We start from the raw sequence: 23117 nt of genomic DNA on the forward strand, positions 1-23117 counted from the left end.
CTGGTGTATTTAGAAATTTGTCTGTTTTGTTTTTTGCAAAACGGGTTGTTTTGCATGGGAACAGAAAGTTAAACAAACGAGTATTTTCAAGTATTTTCAAATAAATCAATCATTGAAAATCACAATAGTGATGGGCATGCATGAAATTTCGTCCCATTTAGTTTAGTGGAAACTAATCATAATTTAAGTTAATTATTCAATCCATATCAGTTCTTCTGTAAATTAGAAGCTACTGTGTAACAATCACTAGATAAAATAATTAACAATCAGATAAGATAACATTATTTATGTTAATCATGTTGATTATGCAATCATGTCAATAATATGATCATGAATATATATCATCAGGAAAATGATCACAGTCATGGAATAAAATTCAAAAGTTCTAAATTTACACAAGGATACAAGAAAATCCTCCTTGAAACAAAATGTAACCGTCAATTTGACTCAAACATGATACATCGCATCAAACACGACAACAACAACAGCAACAAAATAAATAAATAAACAACACAATAAATAATACTGAAATCTAGCGTCTTTAAATAAGTATAAACTACTGAACTAAGCCTTAGTGTCACTGCTACACAGAGAAGCCTCACAGCAACTCTTAGCACACTTACTCCACATATGACTCTGCTGATCTTCACTGTTTGCTGAGCTATACTCGCACATACCGGCTCCAGCAAGTTGAGAGCAGTATTCTGTACCCAGGTAATCTTCAACGTCTCCTGAACACCGGTCACATCCGGGAGCGGAGAAACAGAACTGTATTTCTGTTCTTGGCTCTATAGTATCTGTGGGAGTACGTTCGTTAAATATTTGCTATTAAAATGATTTAGTTAATAAGTTAAAACGGGAGGACACTTCTGTGATACAATCATGACAAGATATTGTGGGTGTTAATGTAAACATAAGGATAAGTTAACTTAACTTACCATCTGGATTTGTGAGCTCATCCCCCTTTGAGTTGATACCATCATGATCATCTGTATCAACCAAACAGTACGGCACTGATTTACTTCCTCCGGTATTCCTACAGAAGTGATGGTTCCCGTTCTCCAGCTCCCCCAGATTAGCTCGGTTAACGAACACTGATCCCCGGTATATCTCCCTGTTCCAACTGAGACAGGGTTTACCAGCTGCGGACACGTTCCGGGACCCCGCGTAGTTAGCTCCGGTACCTTCTAGAACTGTGTCTTCTATCTGAAGTGGGTGTAGTTTAGAGAGGTGTTGCAAAGTAATGGGGTTTAGTGTTGAGAGATATCATTATACTATCTTATGAAACATTGGCTGGTTGGAGTCAGTGAGCTTGGTTGATTCAAAACCTAGTTTAATAGTTTTAGTGTAATCAGGATTGGTAGTAAAATAGTGAATATTAATGTAACTAAGGTATGAATCTTACCTTTACACATTCCGGTAAAACTCTAGAATCAGGATAGTAAACATCCTGTACAACACACTGCACTTCTTCACCTGATAAAGGGATACTGGTTAGACGCTGGTAAATGTAACTAGAATACTACAGATTCTCTTGTTTTAGACTATACTAGTCCAATCTCTAAGATTGTCTAAAAATAATGCTACAATTTGTAAGTACGTGTTATTTATACTATTCTTACAGGGAGATCCTCTAATAATTGCAGATTCATAAAAGTAAGTAAAAGATCAGAGCCCGCACAAATAAAAGGGACAATAAACAGACGTCTAAAAAGTTGAATCTCACCTGTCAGAGTAAACCCTTCGTCACATTGGACTTGCAGTGTCTCCCCGTGCTGCAAGTATCTTCTGTTCCCTGGCACCACAGCCTGCCCATTAGGAATGTAGGGGGTGTTGCAGGGCCCAGCGGGCTGTCTTGGCATCCAGTTTACTGCAGATTCAAACTTTCTGAAAGAGCTTAGGTTTAGTTTCAGGAAGCGATTGCGTTAAATTTATGTTAGAATTTGCGCCAAATTTTATTTTTCACAGATATGCCTCCGTTATGTTACAGAGCTAAACTAATGAGACTATTTTAATATTTACAACTTATATTTTAATACTATCACGTGCCAGTATGTGCTTAGTATTGTAAGCTGATGCTACGTAGCCCCCGTGACAGTTTAGACAGTTTAGACAGGATTACATTCTCCATTCCCATATTGTCAGGTATTTCTACTAAGTACGCTAATGTTATGATAGGTCCACGGTACTCAAAATAGGACATTTTACTCATGTCAGCGACGGTTAAACTTACGTTTTATGCAATAATTTGTGTTAAACATGTCAATGTGACTGGGAGACTAGTAAGTGAATCAGCTGTCAGTTATATGCGTTATTTTTAAATATTACTAGTTTTCTCATAGGACAGTGAGGGTTAGGGACTGGAAAGAGCATAGCAGTGCTAGTTCACAGTCGTTAGTATGGTATAGCCATTGAAATATGCACAGGGACCAGATGCCATAAATTTGCGAATAGCAGCAGTTGTATATGCATTTGTATGGAATTTGAAAACCTACTTACAGAACTAAGCTTTTAGAAAGGTGCAAAAGCTGTATAAACAACAATGTTTGCCCCCACAAAGCGTCCGAATATTTCCAGTAAAATCACAATGTTTAAACCGGGCTAAAACATTTAGCAGACTTACTCAGGGTTAACGAGATGACATGTGTTGCATCTTGAGGGGCAGTTACGTCGTACTCTGTACAGGATATCACACAGAGGGAGGGACAGTTGGGCACAGCTCTCTGATACATCTGTACACTCTTCACTGAAGTTAATAGTCAGTTAATATTTGGAGGGGGCTTGTTGTTTTCATTCAAATATTTTAAATCAGCAGTTTGCACTAAATATAACATAACATATTGGAAATTTTCATATTGGAAATTTTTATATCGGAGATTTTCATATTGGAAATTTGTTGCACTTACGTTTTTTGTTCTTTTTCCCAGCATAGTTCACAAGTCTTCCTACATTCCACCTCTTTAGTAGCCAAGTGAGTGGTACACATACCCCTCCTTTTCAACAAGGCACACTTCCATTCTCCAGCCTGGTCCCTACACTTCTGGTTGTGGGACAGGAACTGGAATGATTTGAGGTCCCTTGCAGTGTTGGACTGCTGGTATCTGACAGCTAGATTGCCTCTGTGGAATGTAGTTTGGGAGAAGCTGGCATCTCTAGCACCATTGTTAGATCCTCCTTTGTTAGAGGTCCTCCTGGCTTCCATCAACTTCCTCCTCTCTTCAATTTTCTTTCTGATGACGTCATGGATACCTCCTCTCTGGACCTGACCACGGTAAGATGAGGATTTGTAAATCTTCACTCCGGGGTCGGCAGACCTTTTGGCTAGCTTGTTCCTGAGATAATTTTAGTTATTATTTCATGTGCCGGATCGACAAGTTTTAAAATATGGAAATGCAAAACAGCTTGAATTTATGATTTAAAGCATAAAGGAACAGAGTATAATATAATTGTGTAGGAGTGGAACTAGTCAGTACCTGATAAGGTTAGAGTGCATGTCAATTCCCAAGCAAGTAGGACTGCTGGTGCAGGATTGTGATTCAGCACAGTATGTAGGTTTATCAACAGGGCAGTTGTTGGCAGCCAGTACTTTGGGGGACTCTCTGGGCTCTGTTATCAGCACAGCCATGTTGTCTTCAATACCACAGGCATTTTGTCCTCTCTTGATCTTGAAGTATCCTTCGTCTCCCCATGATACACCGTGACTGTTCTTCACTATGTAGTAATCGGGAGTGTATCTGGAATAAACGAGTGTGAAAAAAGAGAGAATAAAATGTTTTTTTGGTAAAAAATAGGCCACGGTGGGATTCGAACCCACGCCCCGGAGGACCAGTGCCTTAAACTGGCGCCTTAGACCGCTCGGCCACGTGACCATACTGATAATTATACTCATTTGCTCTGATAATTTATCATAATCTGGTTAAATGTAATTTGTGACCTAAAGTTCAGTAAACTTACCCAACAATAAGTACAGCATGGTTACAACCATAAGGCACAGTATCACCATCAAACACCTCCTTTCCTACATCATTAACTGAACCACAGTTGTTGGTCTCGTCTCCAATCCAGTCTAAACAAGTCATCACAGAACCGTGCTTGTAGACGTTCTCGTCCAGTGTGTCAGCGGTCACGTGGGTGTATCCCCTAACCTGAACAATTGTTATGTTATTGAGTGTAAGGTGTGGTATGCTTTTAGAGTGGTACTGTTGTTGTTGTTGTTGGTAGAATAGTTGTAGGTAAATACTTGAACATGGTTAAATATCTCAGTTAGTACAATCTTTTACGCACCAACAATTGTAATGTTATTGAGAGTGTATTGAGTGTAAGATGTTTAGAGTGGTACTGGGAGGTTACTTGTAGGAAGATTACAAGAACATGGTTAAATATAGTACTAGCAGTTAACACTATCTTTTACGCACCTTGATGTCGAGGAGAGAGTCTGGGGTGAGACCAGCTTTACAAGCAAACTTCTTCTTGGTGTACTGAGAGAGATAAGGACCGTACTCTGCAGGTGTAGCTAAGTGATCCAGAACTGACATCATGTTGGCAAGCTGAAAGGGTTCTTGTTATAGTGACTGTAAATTGTTATCTTTAGATATCATTTTGTTCGGCTAGCAACTGTTTTTATGCACCTGGCGCCTGATTTACAGTTTCGCGGCTGGCAGTTGCCAGACAAGTTAAACTGGAACCCTTAGAAAATATTCTTGTATTTCAAATAATTGACACCTATGATTGGGAAGACACAGAGACGGGACGGATGTGCGGGTTTATGGGTATTTTGGTGTTATGGGGGCACTTGCTGGTATTATTGGCGGTGATTCAAATACAAATGCAGTCACGAAATTCAATGGAACAATAAGAAGCCCCGTGTGAAGAAACCTTGCATGAGAAGCCACCAAAGTTCCTACTTTCAAGTATTTAGCTGCTAAGATGCAGACTCATTTAGATGCTATTTCGGACAGCTGCCATGTTAAAACTTTTGTGGTAACTGGTGCTAAAAAACTGATCGTATATTGAAAACACTATTATTATGCAAATATTAAAACTATTACTAATGAAGTGTTGGAATAAGTTAATTAGTTAATTAGTTAATAAGTTAATAAGTTAATACGTTAATAAGTTAATAAGTTAATTAGTTAATTAGTTAATTAGTTAATTAGTTAATTAGTTAATTAGTTAATTAGTTAATGACTCACCACTCGGTAATCTCCACCATTACAGCCACTGTAGAAACAGTCTGTAAGCTCCTGACGGGAGAAGGGGACAAACTGTCCGGTTTTCTTGGTGTAAGCAATCTCCAGAGAGGATACCACTGTAGAGAGATAATTGGTAATTATACGATAATTGGACAGTAATTGATTGATATCTGGTTAATCTTGATGGTAATGGTTTATTTAATTGTTCAGTTGTATTGGATGACTTTGATAGTTTGAAATATTCGATTGAAATGAAGATTGTAAGATATTGTTAACAATTATCGATTGAGTAGTAAATGTGTTCAAAGTTCAAACGTCAATAAAGCTCAATCTTAAGATCATACCGCATACGTGTAGATTTTATTATTCAAAATTTTGAACTTTTCCGAGTTATATAAAATAAGGTACAATAGAAGGTGAAGACAGAAATGCAGCATTTTAGCATTTTGACAGACTATAATCGCTGTCACCTTGTAGCATTCTGCAAAATAATGAGGAATTTTGTACTGATTAAAACATGAAGGAGTCATATCTAATATGTTCATGTGTCAGCTGCATATCCTGCATATTTTACATTTAACCGTTAGGTGGAAGTAATTTATAAAGGCTATATCTACAGTTTGTTTTATCAAAGATTATTTTATTAACAAATTTCAGTAACAAAAAAAAGGCCACGGTGGGATTCGAACCCACGCCCCGGAGGACCAGTGCCTTAAACTGGCGCCTTAGACCGCTCGGCCACGTGACCATACTGAGATATTGAATTAAAGATATATATTCTATTTAGAATGCAAAGATCTCTCCAGAAATTACACATCTATTGTCTACAATACTGGGTAGTCGATATTTAATTGCCCACGAGTCTGTGCCAGCCATTAGTTTTATAATTGTTTGTCCAGGTGTTGATGGCGAGTATTTGAAATACGAGTAGAAGTTCAGATCTAATTGATTCCCAAGCGTTGGCTTATGAGCCGTGAAATTCTGAGCTATTTATACTCATGATATGATACAAACAGCTTCTTAGAAATTTGTAAATTATGTAAAGTTGGGTTTGTGCCAAAATCGGAAACATCATTATCAAACCGTTCAGCGTTTTAACTTTTAGCCATTGAAATGTCCAATTCAATAATCAAATCACTCAATTTATTCATTAAAACTTACAGGTATGAATATAGCAGTTTCCACAAGTCTTCTGGTGAGTAGGTTTGGAGACCTCAAGCTCGTCTCGGACATCGTATGAAGTCGGTATCTCCTCAGCCTGAAAAGTGAAGTCAGTATCAAAATCTGATTATGATCATAGCAAGGTTAAATTTGTAAATAATTTGCTGATTACGGGGTTGAGATTTGGTGAGAAACTTGGAGCTGAACAGTCTGTTAAAAGAATGATGACTTGACCGAGTATCAGTCAAATTTTAAAGTGGTGCCAGATCATAAAACAATTACGGAACGTAATTTTAAAAATGGGGGCGCCGAACTGTGAAACAGATCTATTAGAAATTCGATCTTTTTTATCCATTGATTTGATAATCAGGAGACAAAGACAATGTTTTGCAAACTCTGCAGCTAGAATTTAGTGTATCTTGTTGTTGTAAAACGATAAAAATATCATGGATTTGCCGTAGCCAAAACAAAAAAATTACTAAAATCCGACTACAATACAGGATTAATATAAAGTAAACTCACATTTCGTTTAATACGGCTAGTTTCGGGATGAACTTGAGGAGGAGTGACAGGTTCCATGATAGCACCATTCATCACACTTAGATCTTCAGAGGTGTAGATACTATCTATACTGATATCAGGACATAGCTCTTCTTCTCTGCGCTTCCTTATCTTTTTAACAACACCGGAGGATTGGGCAAGGCAGTTTATGGAGAAGATGGAGAGCCTGTATTCTTTTTCTTCGGGAGACAGGGTGATGTCGTTCAGTTCGACTAGGGCTGGAAAATGTTGGAGTTAGCATCAAGAAATATATTGCATCAGAATAGAAAGCGGTTATATACGAACATTTAGGTTTTAGAAACGCAATTTCGTAAGTCAATGTCCTCTTTCTGCGATGTTTTGCAAAACTCACCATCGAAAGTAGCTTCAAGTTTGGATTCGAGGTCAGCCTCGGCGGATCTGATCTTCAAAGAGAGGGTGACGGGAGTTATCAACAATATGGTGAAGAGTAGCGGGGTAATCATTGCATTCTGAAATAAAAACATCAAGATAAGAACCAGTTTGTGGTCAGTTCAACTTATATAACAGTTAGGAATATGCTAGAATGTGTTCCAGACTAGAACTGGGTTTATAATCGTTCTAAATTCCTTTTCTTCAAACTTTAATAATTACTAAGCTAATAAATCATGACGGGAGAAATTTCTAGTTTTAATTCCGGGTCCAACAATGCGACAAAAATTTTAAACTTCAAGAGTCAAGACTCTATGGCTGGCGATTCATCACGACCCCAGTGAAGAAACACGTAGCGTTGCGAGTCTATTTGACTCAGTCAAAACTTTAAACTTGAGGTATTACTTTAATTGTCAGAAAAACATGAACAAATTTGCACGATTAATGAATATTCGAAGCCGTCAGAATGTTATATTGCAAAACTAAACATTTTTACAAAACAATTCATTCCTTCGCGAAGCCTCTCGAGAAAAATGATTCCTTAATACCTACTCAAATAATAAACACCTTTATTGGCCTTTATGAGAAACACAGGGTATTTAATGAACACTGACTTGTAAACGATAATGCATTACATTATTAGAGAAATGGACGAATGATAAGAATGAGGGTTGTTTAACTTATCTTTATATCAGCCAGATCTTTTAAATATAGCCGATTCTAAAACATCCACAGACTTATTGAATTACAGGTTTCAGACCAGTTTGTATCTTGATACCGAATGATCCGCTAATCAATAATAAACATCATTGTTTTCTGATTATTTTTATCGATGATTCCAAAAAACGCAGACAATTTTACAAATTGTTTCCAGTTTCAATCACAGATTGAAGGTTGAAAAGGTAAAGTCTCCAAGGGACCTGACCGTCATGTATCAATATAAAAATGAGTTGCAATTCTCCAAAATAAGTTGCAATTCTTCAAAATGACAATTATAACTGTCAGTAGAGATATATATCTATAATTTGATAAGTATGCGGTTGTCTAACACAAGTATGATAGCTTGAAGAGGCCAGCAAACGTTTGACTAGTAAACAATTCACTTAGATGAGACTCAAAGCAACTAAGTCGCGAATTGCGGCCCCAAAACAATAATATAGAGACTGATAATAATAGTTCACGACAGCACAGAAATTTACAAAGCAGACACATTCACTGTAGAAATCGGTTGGACTGCACAGCGCAATATAGAGTAAGGGTATCTCAGGTTTAGTACAGGTATTTTGTTAAGTTATCACTTTGTTACTACCCTACCTGACCATAATATAATAAATATAATATTATTAATAATATAATATATAATATAAGGCATCTTGCAGAGCTTGCAAAATCAGTATTTCTTTATTATGATTTATAACCGATAAATTACGATACGGTACAGTCATGACTTTTATCCAGCCTAGACTGGCTGCCTAGTCATCGTCATTAAAGATATCATTGAGGATATTACTATACTTAATCATGAGTAAAGAATACAGAATACTTGATGCTGAAGAACATAACATTTCAGGAATTAGATGGCAGCCTTAAAAATAAAAGTTATGCTCATTGCTCGGTCTAAAACAACACTGTAGTAAAAGTTAAGTTTTCGGGCCATGTCGGTAAAATGAATAACTACTGTGTATTTTATTGGTATCTGCCGTAAGTTAAGTCCGGTTCTTATAGTCCCTTTGAGTTGTGCGACTTCGCTTACTAAGCAACATGGAAGTTGCTGATAATGATAATGTGACTATGAACCCTGTAATATAGTTGTGACAGGCCCTGTGTGGAACGAGCACTAGTTACTACTTTACTAGACTGCTCATATGAATAACATGACTAAAGATGGCTATTAAACATTAACTGAAGATCTATCATCAAAAGGCTGTGACATTAGTTAGTGACTGGTGGGCAGTATATTATATAGGAGCTGGGACTAAGGGCAGGGTTATAATAACCTCTAGACTTAAAAATACCAAACTTAGCTGTGAAAAATTATTCCTTCATTGTGAGTGCTTTGGTGACCAAAGGACATTAGTCATGGATCTGACGACATTCCCGTCTATATAACTTCCGCCCCGGGGTTTGAGACTTGGAATACCTCAAGGGACCCATTAGAAACAAATTTGGCTTGGGTAGAAATTTTGGCTATGGTGCAGTTTTGCGCAATTGACCACGCCCTTTTTTGGCGCTTTTGCAACTTTAGAATCAAAATAACTCCGCTTCTAATTGGAATTAGAAGCTCAGCTTGGCTTTAAAGTTGTTCAGAATCATCACATTTAGGGGGGTAGAGCATAATTTTAAAGTCAACAGACATCGGGTTGTTGAGTTATGTGACCACACCCTTATTTACCCTTGCGAGTCGTGATTTTCACACTAAATACGAGATATCTCGGCTTCTGATTGAGCTACGTGCTCATCCTGGGCATTAAAATGTTCAGAATCATCACATTGAGTAGGGTAGAGCACAATTTCAAAGTCCTCAGATGTCAGGTTGTTGAGTTATTAGGCCCCAACCTGTTTTTACGCTCTCGCGGGTAGCGATTGCAGCGCTTAAAATCAAAATAACTCAGCTTCCAATTGAAGTTAGGAGCAAAACTCGGGCAGCAAAATGTTCACAATCATCACATTGAGTGGGGTAGAACGTAGTTTCAAAGTCCTCAGACGTCAGGTTGTTGAGTTATTAGGCCCCGCCCAAATGTTTACGCTCTCGCGAGTCCCGATTCGACGCTTAAAATCAATATAAATCTGCTTCTGATTAGAGTTAGGAACTAAAATTGTGCATAAAAATGTTCAGAATCATCACATTGAGTGGGGTAGAACGTAGTTTTAAAGTCCTCAGACGTCAGGTTGTTGAGTTATTAGGCCCACACCATATTATTTACGCTCTCCCGAGTCGCGAGTGGACACTTGAAATCAAAATAACTCGGCTTCTGATTAGAGTTAGGAACAAAAGTTGGGGATGGAAATGTTCAAAATTATCACATTGAGTGGGGTAGAACGTGGTTTCAAAGTTCTCAGGCGTCAGGTTGTTGAGTTATTAGGCGGAACCCTATTTTTATGCTCTCGCGAGTGGACACTTAAAATCAAAATAACTCGGCTTCTGATTAGAGTTAGGAACAAAAATTGGGCATGGAAATGTTCAGAATTATCATGTTAAGTGGGGTAGAACGTAGTTTCAAAGTCTTCAGACGTCAGGTTGTTGAGTTATTAGGCGGAACCCTATTTTTACGCTCTCGCGAGTCGCAAGTCGACACTTAAATCAAAATAACTAGGCTTCTGATTGGAGTTAGGAACTAAACGTGGACATAAAAAATTAAAAATGGTCAGAATTATCACATTGAGTGGGAAAGAGTGTGGTTGTACGGGATTTAGAGTGTATTCACTGTTTGCTTTGGGCGAAACTTACTTTTTCTGGTTATTAATTTAATTTTCAAACTACTTTTACCATCGCAGTTGTGAGCAATTCATCTTGGCCAGGAACAAGAAAGAATAATCACATTATTTATCGTATAAGGTCGACGTAAGTTCGTCAAACATAAATAGAAAAATAGAACTCAATGCATGAGATCATAAATAGAAGTATTAGAACTCGATACATGAGATCATAAATAGAAGTATTAGTGACTCAACAGCCTGAACTGCCTGATCCCTTATGACTTTGAACCCACGCTCTACTCCACTCAATTCAATAATCCTAAAAATTTGTATGTTCAAGTTGACTTGCTAACTCCAATCAGAGGCAGAGTTATTTTAATTTTAAGCGTCGACTCACGACTCGCCTGAGCATACAAATAAGATGGGACCTAATAACTCAACAACCTGACGTCTGAAGACTTTGAAACTACGTTCTACCCCACTCAATGTGATGATTGTGAACATTTTGCTGCCCAAGTTTTGCTCCTAACTTCAATTGGAAGATGAGTTATTTTGATTTTAAGCGCTGCAATCGCTATCCGCGAGAGCGTAAAAACAGGTTGGGGCCTAATAACTCAACAACCTGACGTCTAAAGACTTTGAAACCACGTTCTACCCCACTTAATATGATAATTCTGAACATTTCCATGCCCAACTTTTGTTCCTAACTCTAATCAGGAGCCGAGTTATTTTGATTTTAAGTGTCGACTCGCGACTCGCGAGAGCGTAAAAACAAGGTTTCGCCTAATAACTCAACAACCTGACGTCTGAAGACTTTGAAACCACGTTCTACCCCACTCAATGTGATAATTCTGAACATTTCCATGCCCAAGTTTTGTTCCTAACTCTAATCAGAAGCCCAGTTATTTTGATTTTAAGTGTCCACTCGCGACTTGCGAGAGCGTAAATACTATGGTGTGGGCCTAATAACTCAACAACCTGACGTCTGAGGACTTTGAAACTACGTTCTACCCCACTCAATAAGATGATTCTGAACATTTTTATGCCCAAGTTTAGTTCCTAACTCTAATCAGAAGCCGAGTTATTTTGATTTTAAGTGTCCACTCGCGACTCGCGAGAGCGTAAATACTATGGTGTGGGCCTAATAACTCAACAACCTGACGTCTGAGGACTTTGAAACTACGTTCTACCCCACTCAATGGTTTGATTCTGAACATTTTTATGCCCAAGTTTAGTTCCTAACCCTAATCAGAAGCAGAGTTATTTTGATTTTAAGGGTCGAATCGGGACTCGCGAGAGCGTAAACATTTGGGCGGGGCCTAATAACTCAACAACCTGACGTCTGAGGACTTTGAAACTACGTTCTACCCCACTCAATGTGATGATTGTGAACATTTTGCTGCCCGAGTTTTGCTCCTAACTTCAATTGGAAGCTGAGTTATTTTGATTTTAAGCGCTGCAATCGCTACCCGCGAGAGCGTAAAAACAGGTTGGGGCCTAATAACTCAACAACCTGACATCTGAGGACTTTGAAATTGTGCTCTACCCTACTCAATGTGATGATTCTGAACATTTTAATGCCCAGGATGAGCACATAGCTCAATCAGAAGCCGAGATATCTCGTATTTAGTGTGAAAATCACGACTCGCGAGGGTAAATAAGGGTGTGGTCACATAACTCAACAACCCGATGTCTGTTGACTTTAAAATTATGCTCTACCCCCCTAAATGTGATGATTCTGAACAACTTTAAAGCCAAGCTGAGCTTCTAATTCCAATTAGAAGCGGAGTTATTTTGATTCTAAAGTTGCAAAAGCGCCAAAAAAGGGCGTGGTCAATTGCGCAAAACTGCACCATAGCCAAAATTTCTACCCAAGCCAAATTTGTTTCTAATGGGTCCCTTGAGGTATTCCAAGTCTCAAACCCCGGGGCGGAAGTTATATAGACGGGAATGTCGTCAGATCCTTGACTACATGGGGAAATAGCATATACCATGGACTTATCCATGAACACCGGATTTATTAGTATTAAAATAAGGACTTGTTTTTAAAATTAATGGAAATTTAAGTTAACTTAATAGTAATGACAACTTACCATAGATTTCTGCATCATAGTTCAGTTCTTCAAGTGGTAGGTAATCAAATTCAAATAACAAAAAACAAACGAATAAATAAAATATGTTAGCAAATACTCAAATAATTCAAAACATTAACTGTTTGGTCGGTTTGGAAGTGAGGATGGTTTCGGATTCCAGCTCTTATATACTCGTTATCACGCGTCAAGATTTCCGCTAGCTGACGCAATAACAACGCACCAAAGTGCTAATCGTGCAAGTTTCAATATTCGCTAAAACCCATACAAAGCTATCCGATGACAGGGAAGCTAAAAATACAGCCGAATATCACAGATATTGTTGCGCTAGGAAATCGTTAACGTAAACAAGGAAGCCAAGTTTAATGTTGTGCGAGCAATTGATGACGGAAAAACTTTGTAATTAATCATGTTTCAAAGCCTTGTGATGTTTTGCGAGCAGGTACGAGAATCACTGTTATGACATCAAGCTATAAACGTAATTAGCTATTTTAAATAGAAAGCATGCAGTAACGGATGAGTGAAAAACATGTAAATTCCTTAACGCTATTCGGCGATTATAGACTTCAGATACCACTCAAATGCTAAGCCTGGATATCTGGATTAGTCTCACGAGGCTCCAGCGCTGATGGAGGGGTATAACTCACAGTGATAGTACAGCTCCCAGCTTAGCTGTTATGTAACCTGTCCCTGAGTGTCCCTGAAGCAAACAGGTCTATTTCTGTGACAGTACAGCTCCCAGCTTAGCTGTTATGTAACCTGTCCCTGAGTGTCCCTGAAGCAAACAGGTCTATTTCTGTGACAGTACAGCTCCCAGCTTAGCAGTTATGTAACCTGTCCCTGAAGCAAACAGGTCTATTTCTGTGACAGTACAGCTCCCAGCTTAGCTGTTATGTAACCTGTCCCTGAGTGTCCCTGAAGCAAACAGGTCTATTTCTGTGACAGTACAGCTCCCAGCTTAGCAGTTATGTAACCTGTCCCTGAAGCAAACAGGTCTATTTCTGTGACAGTACAGCTCCCAGCTTATCAGTTATGTAACCTGTCCCTGAAGCAAACAGGTCTATTTCTGTGACAGTACAGCTCCCAGCTTAGCAGTTATGTAACCTGTCCCTGAAGCAAACAGGTATATTTCTGTGACAGTACAGCTCCCAGCTTAGCAGTTATGTAACCTGTCCCTGAAGCAAACAGGTCTATTTCTGTGACAGTACAGCTCCCAGCTTAGCAGTTATGTAATCTGTCCCTGAAGCAAACAGGTCTATTTCTGTGACAGTACAGCTCCCAGCTTAGCAGTTATGTAACCTGTCCCTGAAGCAAACAGGTCTATTTCTGTGACAGTACAGCTCCCAGCTTAGCAGTTATGTAACCTGTCCCTGAAGCAAACAGGTATATTTCTGTGACAGTACAGCTCCCAGCTTAGCAGTTATGTAACCTGTCCCTGAAGCAAACAGGTCTATTTCTGTGACAGTATAGCTCCCAGCTTAGCAGTTATGTAACCTGTCCCTGAAGCAAACAGGTCTATTTCTGTGACAGTACAGCTCCCAGCTTAGCAGTTATGTAACCTGTCCCTGAAGCAAACAGGTCTATTTCTGTGACAGTACAGCTCCCAGCTTAGCAGTTATGTAATCTGTCCCTGAAGCAAACAGGTCTATTTCTGTGACAGTACAGCTCCCAGCTTAGCAGTTATGTAACCTGTCCCTGAAGCAAACAGGTCTATTTCTGTGACAGTACAGCTCCCAGCTTAGCAGTTATGTAACCTGTCCCTGAAGCAAACAGGTATATTTCTGTGATAGTATAGCTCCCAGCTTAGCAGTTATGTAACCTGTCCCTGAAGCAAACAGGTCTATTTCTGTGACAGTACAGCTCCCAGCTTAGCAGTTATGTAACCTGTCCCTGAAGCAAACAGGTCTATTTCTGTGACAGTACAGCTCCCAGCTTAGCAGTTATGTAACCTGTCCCTGAAGCAAACAGGTCTATTTCTGTGACAGTATAGCTCCCAGCTTAGCAGTTATGTAACCTGTCCCTGAAGCAAACAGGTCTATTTCTGTGACAGTACAGCTCCCAGCTTAGCGGTTATGTAACCTGTCCCTGAAGCAAACAGGTCTATTTCTGTGACAGTATAGCTCCCAGCTTAGCGGTTATGTAATCTGTCCCTGAAGCAAACAGGTCTATTTCTGTGATAGTATAGCTCCCAGCTTAGCAGTTATGTAACCTGTCCCTGAAGCAAACAGGTCTATTTCTGTGACAGTATAGCTCCCAGCTTAGCAGTTATGTAACCTGTCCCTGAAGCAAACAGGTCTATTTCTGTGACAGTACAGCTCCCAGCTTAGCAGTTATGTAACCTGTCCCTGAAACAAACAGGTATATTTCTGTGACAGTACAGCTCCCAGCTTAGCAGTTATGTAACCTGTCCCTGAAGCAAACAGGTCTATTTCTGTGACAGTATAGCTCCCAGCTTAGCAGTTATGTAACCTGTCCCTGAAGCAAACAGGTCTATTTCTGTGACAGTACAGCTCCCAGCTTAGCAGTTATGTAACCTGTCCCTGAGTGTCCCTGAAGCAAACAGGTCTATTTCTGTGACAGTACAGCTCCCAGCTTAGCAGTTATGTAACCTGTCCCTGAGTGTCCCTGAAGCAAACAGGTATATTTCTGTGACAGTACAGCTCCCAGCTTAGCAGTTATGTAACCTGTCCCTGAAGCAAACAGGTATATTTCTGTGACAGTACAGCTCCCAGCTTAGCAGTTATGTAACCTGTCCCTGAAGCAAACAGGTCTATTTCTGTGACAGTACAGCTCCCAGCTTAGCAGTTATGTAACCTGTCCCTGAGTGTCCCTGAAGCAAACAGGTCTATTTCTGTGACAGTACAGCTCCCAGCTTAGCAGTTATGTAACCTGTCCCTGAGTGTCCCTGAAGCAAACAGGTATATTTCTGTGACAGTACAGCTCCCAGCTTAGCAGTTATGTAACCTGTCCCTGAAGCAAACAGGTATATTTCTGTGACAGTACAGCTCCCAGCTTAGCAGTTATGTAACCTGTCCCTGAAGCAAACAGGTCTATTTCTGTGACAGTACAGCTCCCAGCTTAGCAGTTATGTAACCTGTCCCTGAAGCAAACAGGTCTATTTCTGTGACAGTACAGCTCCCAGCTTAGCAGTTATGTAACCTGTCCCTGAAGCAAACAGGTCTATTTCTGTGACAGTACAGCTCCCAGCTTAGCAGTTATGTAACCTGTCCCTGAGTGTCCCTGAAGCAAACAGGTATATTTCTGTGACAGTACAGCTCCCAGCTTAGCAGTTATGTAACCTGTCCCTGAAGCAAACAGGTCTATTTCTGTGACAGTACAGCTCCCAGCTTAGCAGTTATGTAACCTGTCCCTGAAGCAAACAGGTATATTTCTGTGACAGTATAGCTCCCAGCTTAGCGGTTATGTAATCTGTCCCTGAAGCAAACAGGTCTATTTCTGTGACAGTATAGCTCCCAGCTTAGCGGTTATGTAATCTGTCCCTGAAGCAAACAGGTCTATTTCTGTGACAGTACAGCTCCCAGCTTAGCGGTTATGTAACCTGTCCCTGAAGCAAACAGGTCTATTTCTGTGACAGTATAGCTCCCAGCTTAGCTGTTATGTAACCTGTCCCTGAAGCAAACAGGTATATTTCTGTGACAGTACAGCTCCCAGCTTAGCAGTTATGTAACCTGTCCCTGAAGCAAACAGGTATATTTCTGTGACAGTACAGCTCCCAGCTTAGCAGTTATGTAACCTGTCCCTGAAGCAAACAGGTCTATTTCTGTGACAGTACAGCTCCCAGCTTAGCAGTTATGTAACCTGTCCCTGAAGCAAACAGGTATATTTCTGTGACAGTACAGCTCCCAGCTTAGCAGTTATGTAACCTGTCCCTGAGTGTCCCTGAAGCAAACAGGTATATTTCTGCAACAGCCGTGATGTCGTTAACCATTATTATCAGCTCTAGTGCTCCGAAGAAGCCATCCCATTTTCACGGCCAGTTAATCCAGCAGTCGCCATTAGGTCGCCGTGAGCTCAAACTAGGGACACGTTTACAGTGACTGGTGACCTGGTGACCACCAATGCTATAGTCGATCATCATGAGCAAAACGCCAAAATAATCAGTAGTGACGTTTGTGTGATGGTACGAGAGTATATCTTGATTGTTTTGATCATGATCATCCTTCTTAGACTAGGCAGTGAAGGAAAAATTTTAAACGGTGGTTTACAGCTCTGAGATAAATCAAGACCACTAATTTATTCATCGATATATCAAATCTCAGTGATCGCAGATTAAACTGAGACAAGCATTGTTGGTTGCTCTGAAATAGATTAAAGTGGAAAATGTAGACGATCAGATGACGCAATTTTGGGAAATCCAGATATTTTTACAAAAAATCTTATAGACGTGGTGACAGCTAAGACAGATGTAATTAATTTGCAATTGCCATTACTCGCACAGGAGATATGTGAGATATGTATCGCATTCTTCGCGTCTTGTCATGGTAGCCACAAACTATTAGACCCAGATATTTTGATTCTTCACAAACGGCTGTCCCCTGGCTATAAGATAAAAATGCATTACGTTATTCACTGTATAATAACGGGCAGCTGAGACTTTATGACGGATTTTCAAATTCTATCAATCTTGAGAAACTTTGAGGGTCATATCTTTTTGGCTGATATTGATAATGATATAGGCTGATATACAAGATTGTAAATTTAAATTGAGAAATGTGTTATGTGTTTAAGACCACCTAAAAATATTACCTGAATAACTTTTTCGTGTTCTAACTGATTCTTGTAATTGCAAATATTTAATTTCTAATCAATCATTTTCAGCCATCGTCCTTTGTTTTCCAGAGTAAAACATACGGGTGTCCGTACAGTTTTTAAAGATATATATTTTTATTTCTATTCTTCCTCGACTCAAAATGTCACTGCTATAGTTAGTACCACTCCTCTTCACATAGATAAGGAAGCGGAGGGAAAGCCGTTACGTAAACTTTATATAAAATGAAGCATTATATCTTCTTAAAATCCGAAAACAGGAAAATATTCCACATATTTTCGCATATATAATATGACATGTGTTCAACTTCAACAGCATGTCTACCTCTGATGAATAGCTATCCTGCAGGAATACCTAGCGAATTCCAGTTGAAGCCTCCTAATGTTAACATTATGACGACATTTCAAATTATCGCTTTTAGTCCCTTCAGGGTAAAAACTGAAACCGTTTAAAAATGTAACATAGAAATGAACTGACGAAGGACCAGTGACAAATAGAAGCAATATTATAACATTCCAAGTAAATTCCTGACTTGCCTACGTCACAAAAGAATAGCGAATGACGGAATGAATAAGTTCATTCTTACCGCACGGCTGTCGTAAAACTATTACAACTTTACTTTTGTTGACGAGCATAATGTTCATCAGAAGCCATGTACGCAGTTATTACGCAGTACGCACTACGTTGTAGTTTAAATAACTCTTATGTTTTCATTGCCGTACGTAATTACTCATTCTCACTTCTAGTTCTCAGTGGCAACCTATTTCATAGAATGCGTACTGTATGTTAGCAAATACCGCCTTATATCTTTACCTATAGAATACTTATAATAGTTACTTATACTAGTATAGTATACCTACTATACTACTTTACTTATAATACGGTATTTTAGAAGTAGAACGTAGAACAGACGTTATATTAAAGTTATATCAAAGTTCCACGGAAATGTTAAAACCCTTTGAACAGTTGGGTTAAATCTTTATTTCATCAACTATATATATATAGTATATTAGCGGCTAAATCAAAAATAAATCACCTCACCTTAAATTTAAGCATTATTTTCCAGTCTTTTGGTTTGTGAAATTAAGTTCATAATTAAAGTTTCTAACCAGGTGTTTGCAGCAAGTATTCTATAGAGTTACAAATACACATTATTCTTCAGAAGAGCTGGTAAGAGTATTTTTTGGTGCTGTTATCTAAAAACTTCCAAAAACTTATAAATTCTAGCTCTAGACTTTCAGTAGGCAAAAGCATGTACCAGCAAATAAAGCTAACAAACCGACTAATAAACTCATCAGCTATCCAACTCTAAGAAACGAGTAAATCACGTACGTACCCAATACCCATCCTGATATACTTCCTAAAAACCCAGGTGCATCTGAAACACCACGAATATTATAATTGAAACTTCTCCTCGAAGCAAATCATGCCACTAATAAAGCAATTAGCCAATTATCAACACTAATTAGCTGCACGAAAGTGCCACATTTTCTACTGTTAACTGAAACCTCTTTCTAATTGTTCTCTTTGGGGGAGGTTAAACACGTTTCTAATGTAAGTTAGGGAGCCTTGTTATAGTTAGTGCCGGTCATCATAGAAGTGACCCTGAAATTGATTGTTTACTGTATTTTATATTATTGTACTATAATTGTTGTCTAAAGTCGCACTATATATTGCGAGGGAAGTAAGTGTGATGATGGGAGGAATCAAGTCAAAAGTTTCTGGTAAAATGTAATTTGAAATAATTATATATCACAGTGAAAATGTTGGTGATAAGAACGTCGGATGCGAAGTCCAGATATCAACTTCACCAGTGACAACCTAGCAAAAGATCGAGTGCAATGTTCCTTGGTAGTCGTACTACTCTAGGAAGCCCTGTTTTACAGAGATTTGCTACGATTTCCCGATCTGGAAGCAATAAACTAAATCCCATGCGGGCACGCGTGCACCGAGAAAGAGAAGTAGCATTCCGCAGATAATTGTCTTATCTTGAGGACTTGAGAAGTCACTCACGGAAATCTAGTGAAATGTGTTACCATAAATCATAAATTTAGTGAAATGTGTTACCATAGATCATGCCAGACCAAGCTTGCCAGGCAGAGTATGCAATCTTTGATGATATTTAGTATGGCCTCGGAAAATCTTTTTGTCGGCGGAAGATTTTGCCGTACGTGGAAAGTTGGATGTTCGACCAGTTGTTCGTAAAATCTGTAATACCATTTAATATACTTTGCTCAATATGTTCACAGGGTAAATGCCGAAAAAAAGATCATTTCGCTTCATAATTTTTTTAAATTTTCGCTTCATATCAGAAGAATAAAATAAATGTTGAAATATGCATGTTTGGGATGGATCTGCATTAATTAATCTGATATAAATCAAATCTAGTATTGGTGAACATTTTTCAGTTAAATATCTTAAAATATGAAGTCATCTTTGCGATCAATGATTTCCGCGGGCGGTGGCATAAAAATGGTGTTTCTTAATCTCTATCAGTTGCATTTTTTGAAAGTAACAATCGAATTCATATTATTATTATACGATGAATGATTCAAATTTTTGTTGACACTGGCTGAATCATCTATTGTGATAATTTAAGAGTGGCTGGTTAATGAATAATGAATGCTAAATGAGTTGCCACAGTCCACGCCGCAAAAACGCCCGCGGAAATTAAGTTTTTGACAAATGAGTTTTTAAAATATCAATGGCGAAAGTTGCGTCACCCTAAAATATGTGAAGATTTAAAATATTTGAGGAACTTAAAATAGTTGATTACATGCTCTAAACAAATACCTCAATCCAGTGAGTAAATGGTAAACTGACGATGACCTAGTCGTGCCAGTCATTTTGTAGAGTTACAACTTGAGACACACAATAGGGTTGGAATTATCCCCTTTAACCAGATGAACAATAGAATTACTAAAATGAACTTAAAATTTATTGCTAATAATAAGGAGGATGGGAGGGGCTATGATATACCCATTTGCTCGTTAACGTTATCAATACCATTATAGTATCCAGACCCTGCAAGGTGCACTTCGCCTACATGAATGAGATTAGTTGCTACAATCGTAGGGGTTTGTTTCTGTAATCAGGACACAATATGCTAACGTTAGGGAGACAATACACTAATGTTAGAGGGGATAATCCTACTGTGTTATTAAGTAGTATCTGTATCAGGTGTCTGAGTGGGTCGGAGTGCCGGGCTTGTTCCAGGGTAGTCATCAGTGTGGACTAGAGATCTGGGCAATAAGTGGCTGGGAATTTGGTCATCAGTGTGGACTAGAGATCTGGGCAATAAGTGGCTGGGGATCTGGTCACGTGACACTGATTTATTTTCGTCTGATGTGGAAACTAAAATTGGAAATGATTACGGGACTTCTAGTGATGATTGTTACGGTGGTTGATGATGTAACAGTGGTGTTACAGTTAATGTATCAGTGGTGTTACAGTTGATGTATCAGTGGTGTTACAGTTGATGATGTCACAGTTTTGCTCGCGCACGTGCAATGTTTTGATGTTGCTACACAACGGCGCAGGTAACGGGGTAATCTTCGATGAAATTACGACATTATTCTAACGGTTATTTTACCTCACTTCCGACGTTAAATATAAAAAATCTAAAAAATTCTTATAATGCTATCTATATCTCCAATTCCTGTCCTTTTTCTACAACTCTGCTAAAAATCGCAAGGTTTCAACTCCATTTGCGAGCTTAAATTGGTGACATCGAATGTCCCCGTTGCCGGGGGGATTTTGTCAAGTTTAAAATATAGTATAGATAACCGATACAATCTTGAATTTTACCAATATAATTGTATGTAAAGTAAAGCCCGTCTTAGAGCTAATTCTGAAAGTTGTTCAGTGTTACCTGTTATCAAAATTAAATACCAGATAACCCCCACCCCACGGTAGACCCCTTCTTATTTAATTTTAAATGTTAAAAGTTTACCTTTTTCACAAGATCTTTGCAGCCTTTTTCGCTGTAATCTCCATCATCATTACGAACAAGTAAGAGCAATGACTAAATCTGAAAATACCTGAAAATACCGTAGTTTAATTCGGGGAGGTATGTTCTTCCTGTTTAATCCATTAATTTGCACTTCTTATTTTGCTTAATACCACAACTTTCTAGTAATTGTGAGATAAGGTCACTGCAGGTATGTTATGCCGGATGATTCGGTATTAACTTTGTGTGCTATTATTAGTACTAAATTGGTTTTTCATTACAAAATACTCGGACCGTTTAAGATTAGTTTATGTCATGCGAATAACAATAAAGATACCGATGTTCCGGTTATCATTAAAGTATTAACTTGGCTAAATTTTTCTATCAAAGCTGATCCAAGAGCAGGCCATTTATAATTGACAAACAAAAAATTTTAGATGTGATAGCTGCAACAACTTTAATTTGTAACTATTTTAAATATTCCATTTTACAAAACATTAAGGAAATCTAACCGTATATTTCCGGAATAATCCTAATGTCTGTAAATCTTAGCAAGAATATATTTCGCATTCCAGATTCATAAGACGTAACGTTTTCTTACTCAGCAAAAAGTTAATGGACAGGGGTAATAGTTCACTTCTGAAATAAATAGATAAAATAATAAAGAAGTAAAACGAACAATTATTGTAGTACTCATCTTACCGTGAGGATGGTATAAGATTAACTCAGGATGAGTGGACACTTGGTTCTCCACGTACTTCTTGAGGTCGGTCCAGCGAATACTCAGTTCGCCAACCCCGCTTATATAGCAGCAGATGCAACCTGAAACTTGACATCGTGTGGGGCAATTTTGAAAAACTTAACTGAGTTACAGGCAACGTTACCGCGTTACGCAACTGCTAACACTCCAGGGGTAACGTTACGCCACTGCTAACACTCCAGGGGTAATTGGCTCAACATATTCTACTAAAACATTGATGTAGCCAATTCTGGAAGCATCCATGAAGGTGACGTGTAACACACTATTATTATAAAGCACATTCAGTGTACATGCATGTGATTGTATGAGAACATGTGGCGGTGTTCTTAATTTGCTTGTAGATTCTGTATCGTATTTTGAGGTCTGGTAAAAAGTTTAACTGTTTGAGCTTGTGAACTACTAACTGCACCTCGTACATTTCTATTTGTTCATTGTTAACTGGCATGGAAACGGCACATCACCCTCACATTCCCTTACAAAATGTTGCTGTTATGAAATTGAACGGAACTTATGTGCACTATCTTTGATTGTGGTAAAAGGGAAACTTTGAGAGCTTACATTTGCAAGCACGAAATTTTCTGCCGTGCAAAATATTTTAAAAATGATCTACGGAAAAATAGAAAGTAAAACATGCATTACAGAAAGTCATTTTTGATTTTTTCACGATAATATGTTAGGTTTAAAACTGATTTGATAATTGAATACGTCATTTTGTAGCATTTTGAAACAAAACTTCCCAGATAACTTGACTCGCATCTAATTGGTCTCGACCATATAGACTTGTATAGTATTGGATAGGTTATCCATA

The 23117-nt window shown here is 38.5% G+C and overlaps 2 protein-coding genes and 2 non-coding genes across 4 annotated transcripts in view; 1 reads left to right on the top strand and 3 right to left on the bottom strand.

Moving 5' to 3' along the window:
- LOC134824344 (NAD(P) transhydrogenase, mitochondrial-like) overlaps nt 1–23117 on the top strand; it is a 1149555-nt gene that overhangs the window by 123131 nt on the left and 1003307 nt on the right. The window lies entirely within an intron of this gene.
- On the bottom strand, nt 82–12953 carry LOC134824165 (uncharacterized). The gene is made up of 14 exons (XM_063835910.1): nt 12815–12953; nt 7267–7384; nt 6876–7132; nt 6354–6450; nt 5193–5308; nt 4416–4547; nt 3955–4145; nt 3474–3734; nt 2907–3332; nt 2624–2746; nt 1727–1887; nt 1406–1476; nt 939–1206; nt 82–797 (listed from the first exon to the last, which is right to left on the bottom strand). The coding sequence occupies exons 1-14, from the start codon at nt 12830–12832 to the stop codon at nt 565–567; spliced, it is 2472 nt and encodes an 823-aa protein (XP_063691980.1). The 5' UTR covers nt 12833–12953; the 3' UTR covers nt 82–564.
- Trnal-aag (transfer RNA leucine (anticodon AAG)) lies at nt 3790–3869 on the bottom strand. The gene has a single exon. It is a non-coding gene; the product is annotated as a tRNA-Leu (tRNA).
- Trnal-aag (transfer RNA leucine (anticodon AAG)) lies at nt 5861–5940 on the bottom strand. The gene has a single exon. It is a non-coding gene; the product is annotated as a tRNA-Leu (tRNA).

Source organism: Bolinopsis microptera, chromosome 12, assembly GCF_026151205.1.
Source record: "Bolinopsis microptera isolate Bmic1 chromosome 12, MBARI_Bmic_1.0, whole genome shotgun sequence".
Classification (NCBI taxonomy): Eukaryota; Metazoa; Ctenophora; class Tentaculata; order Lobata; family Bolinopsidae; genus Bolinopsis; species Bolinopsis microptera.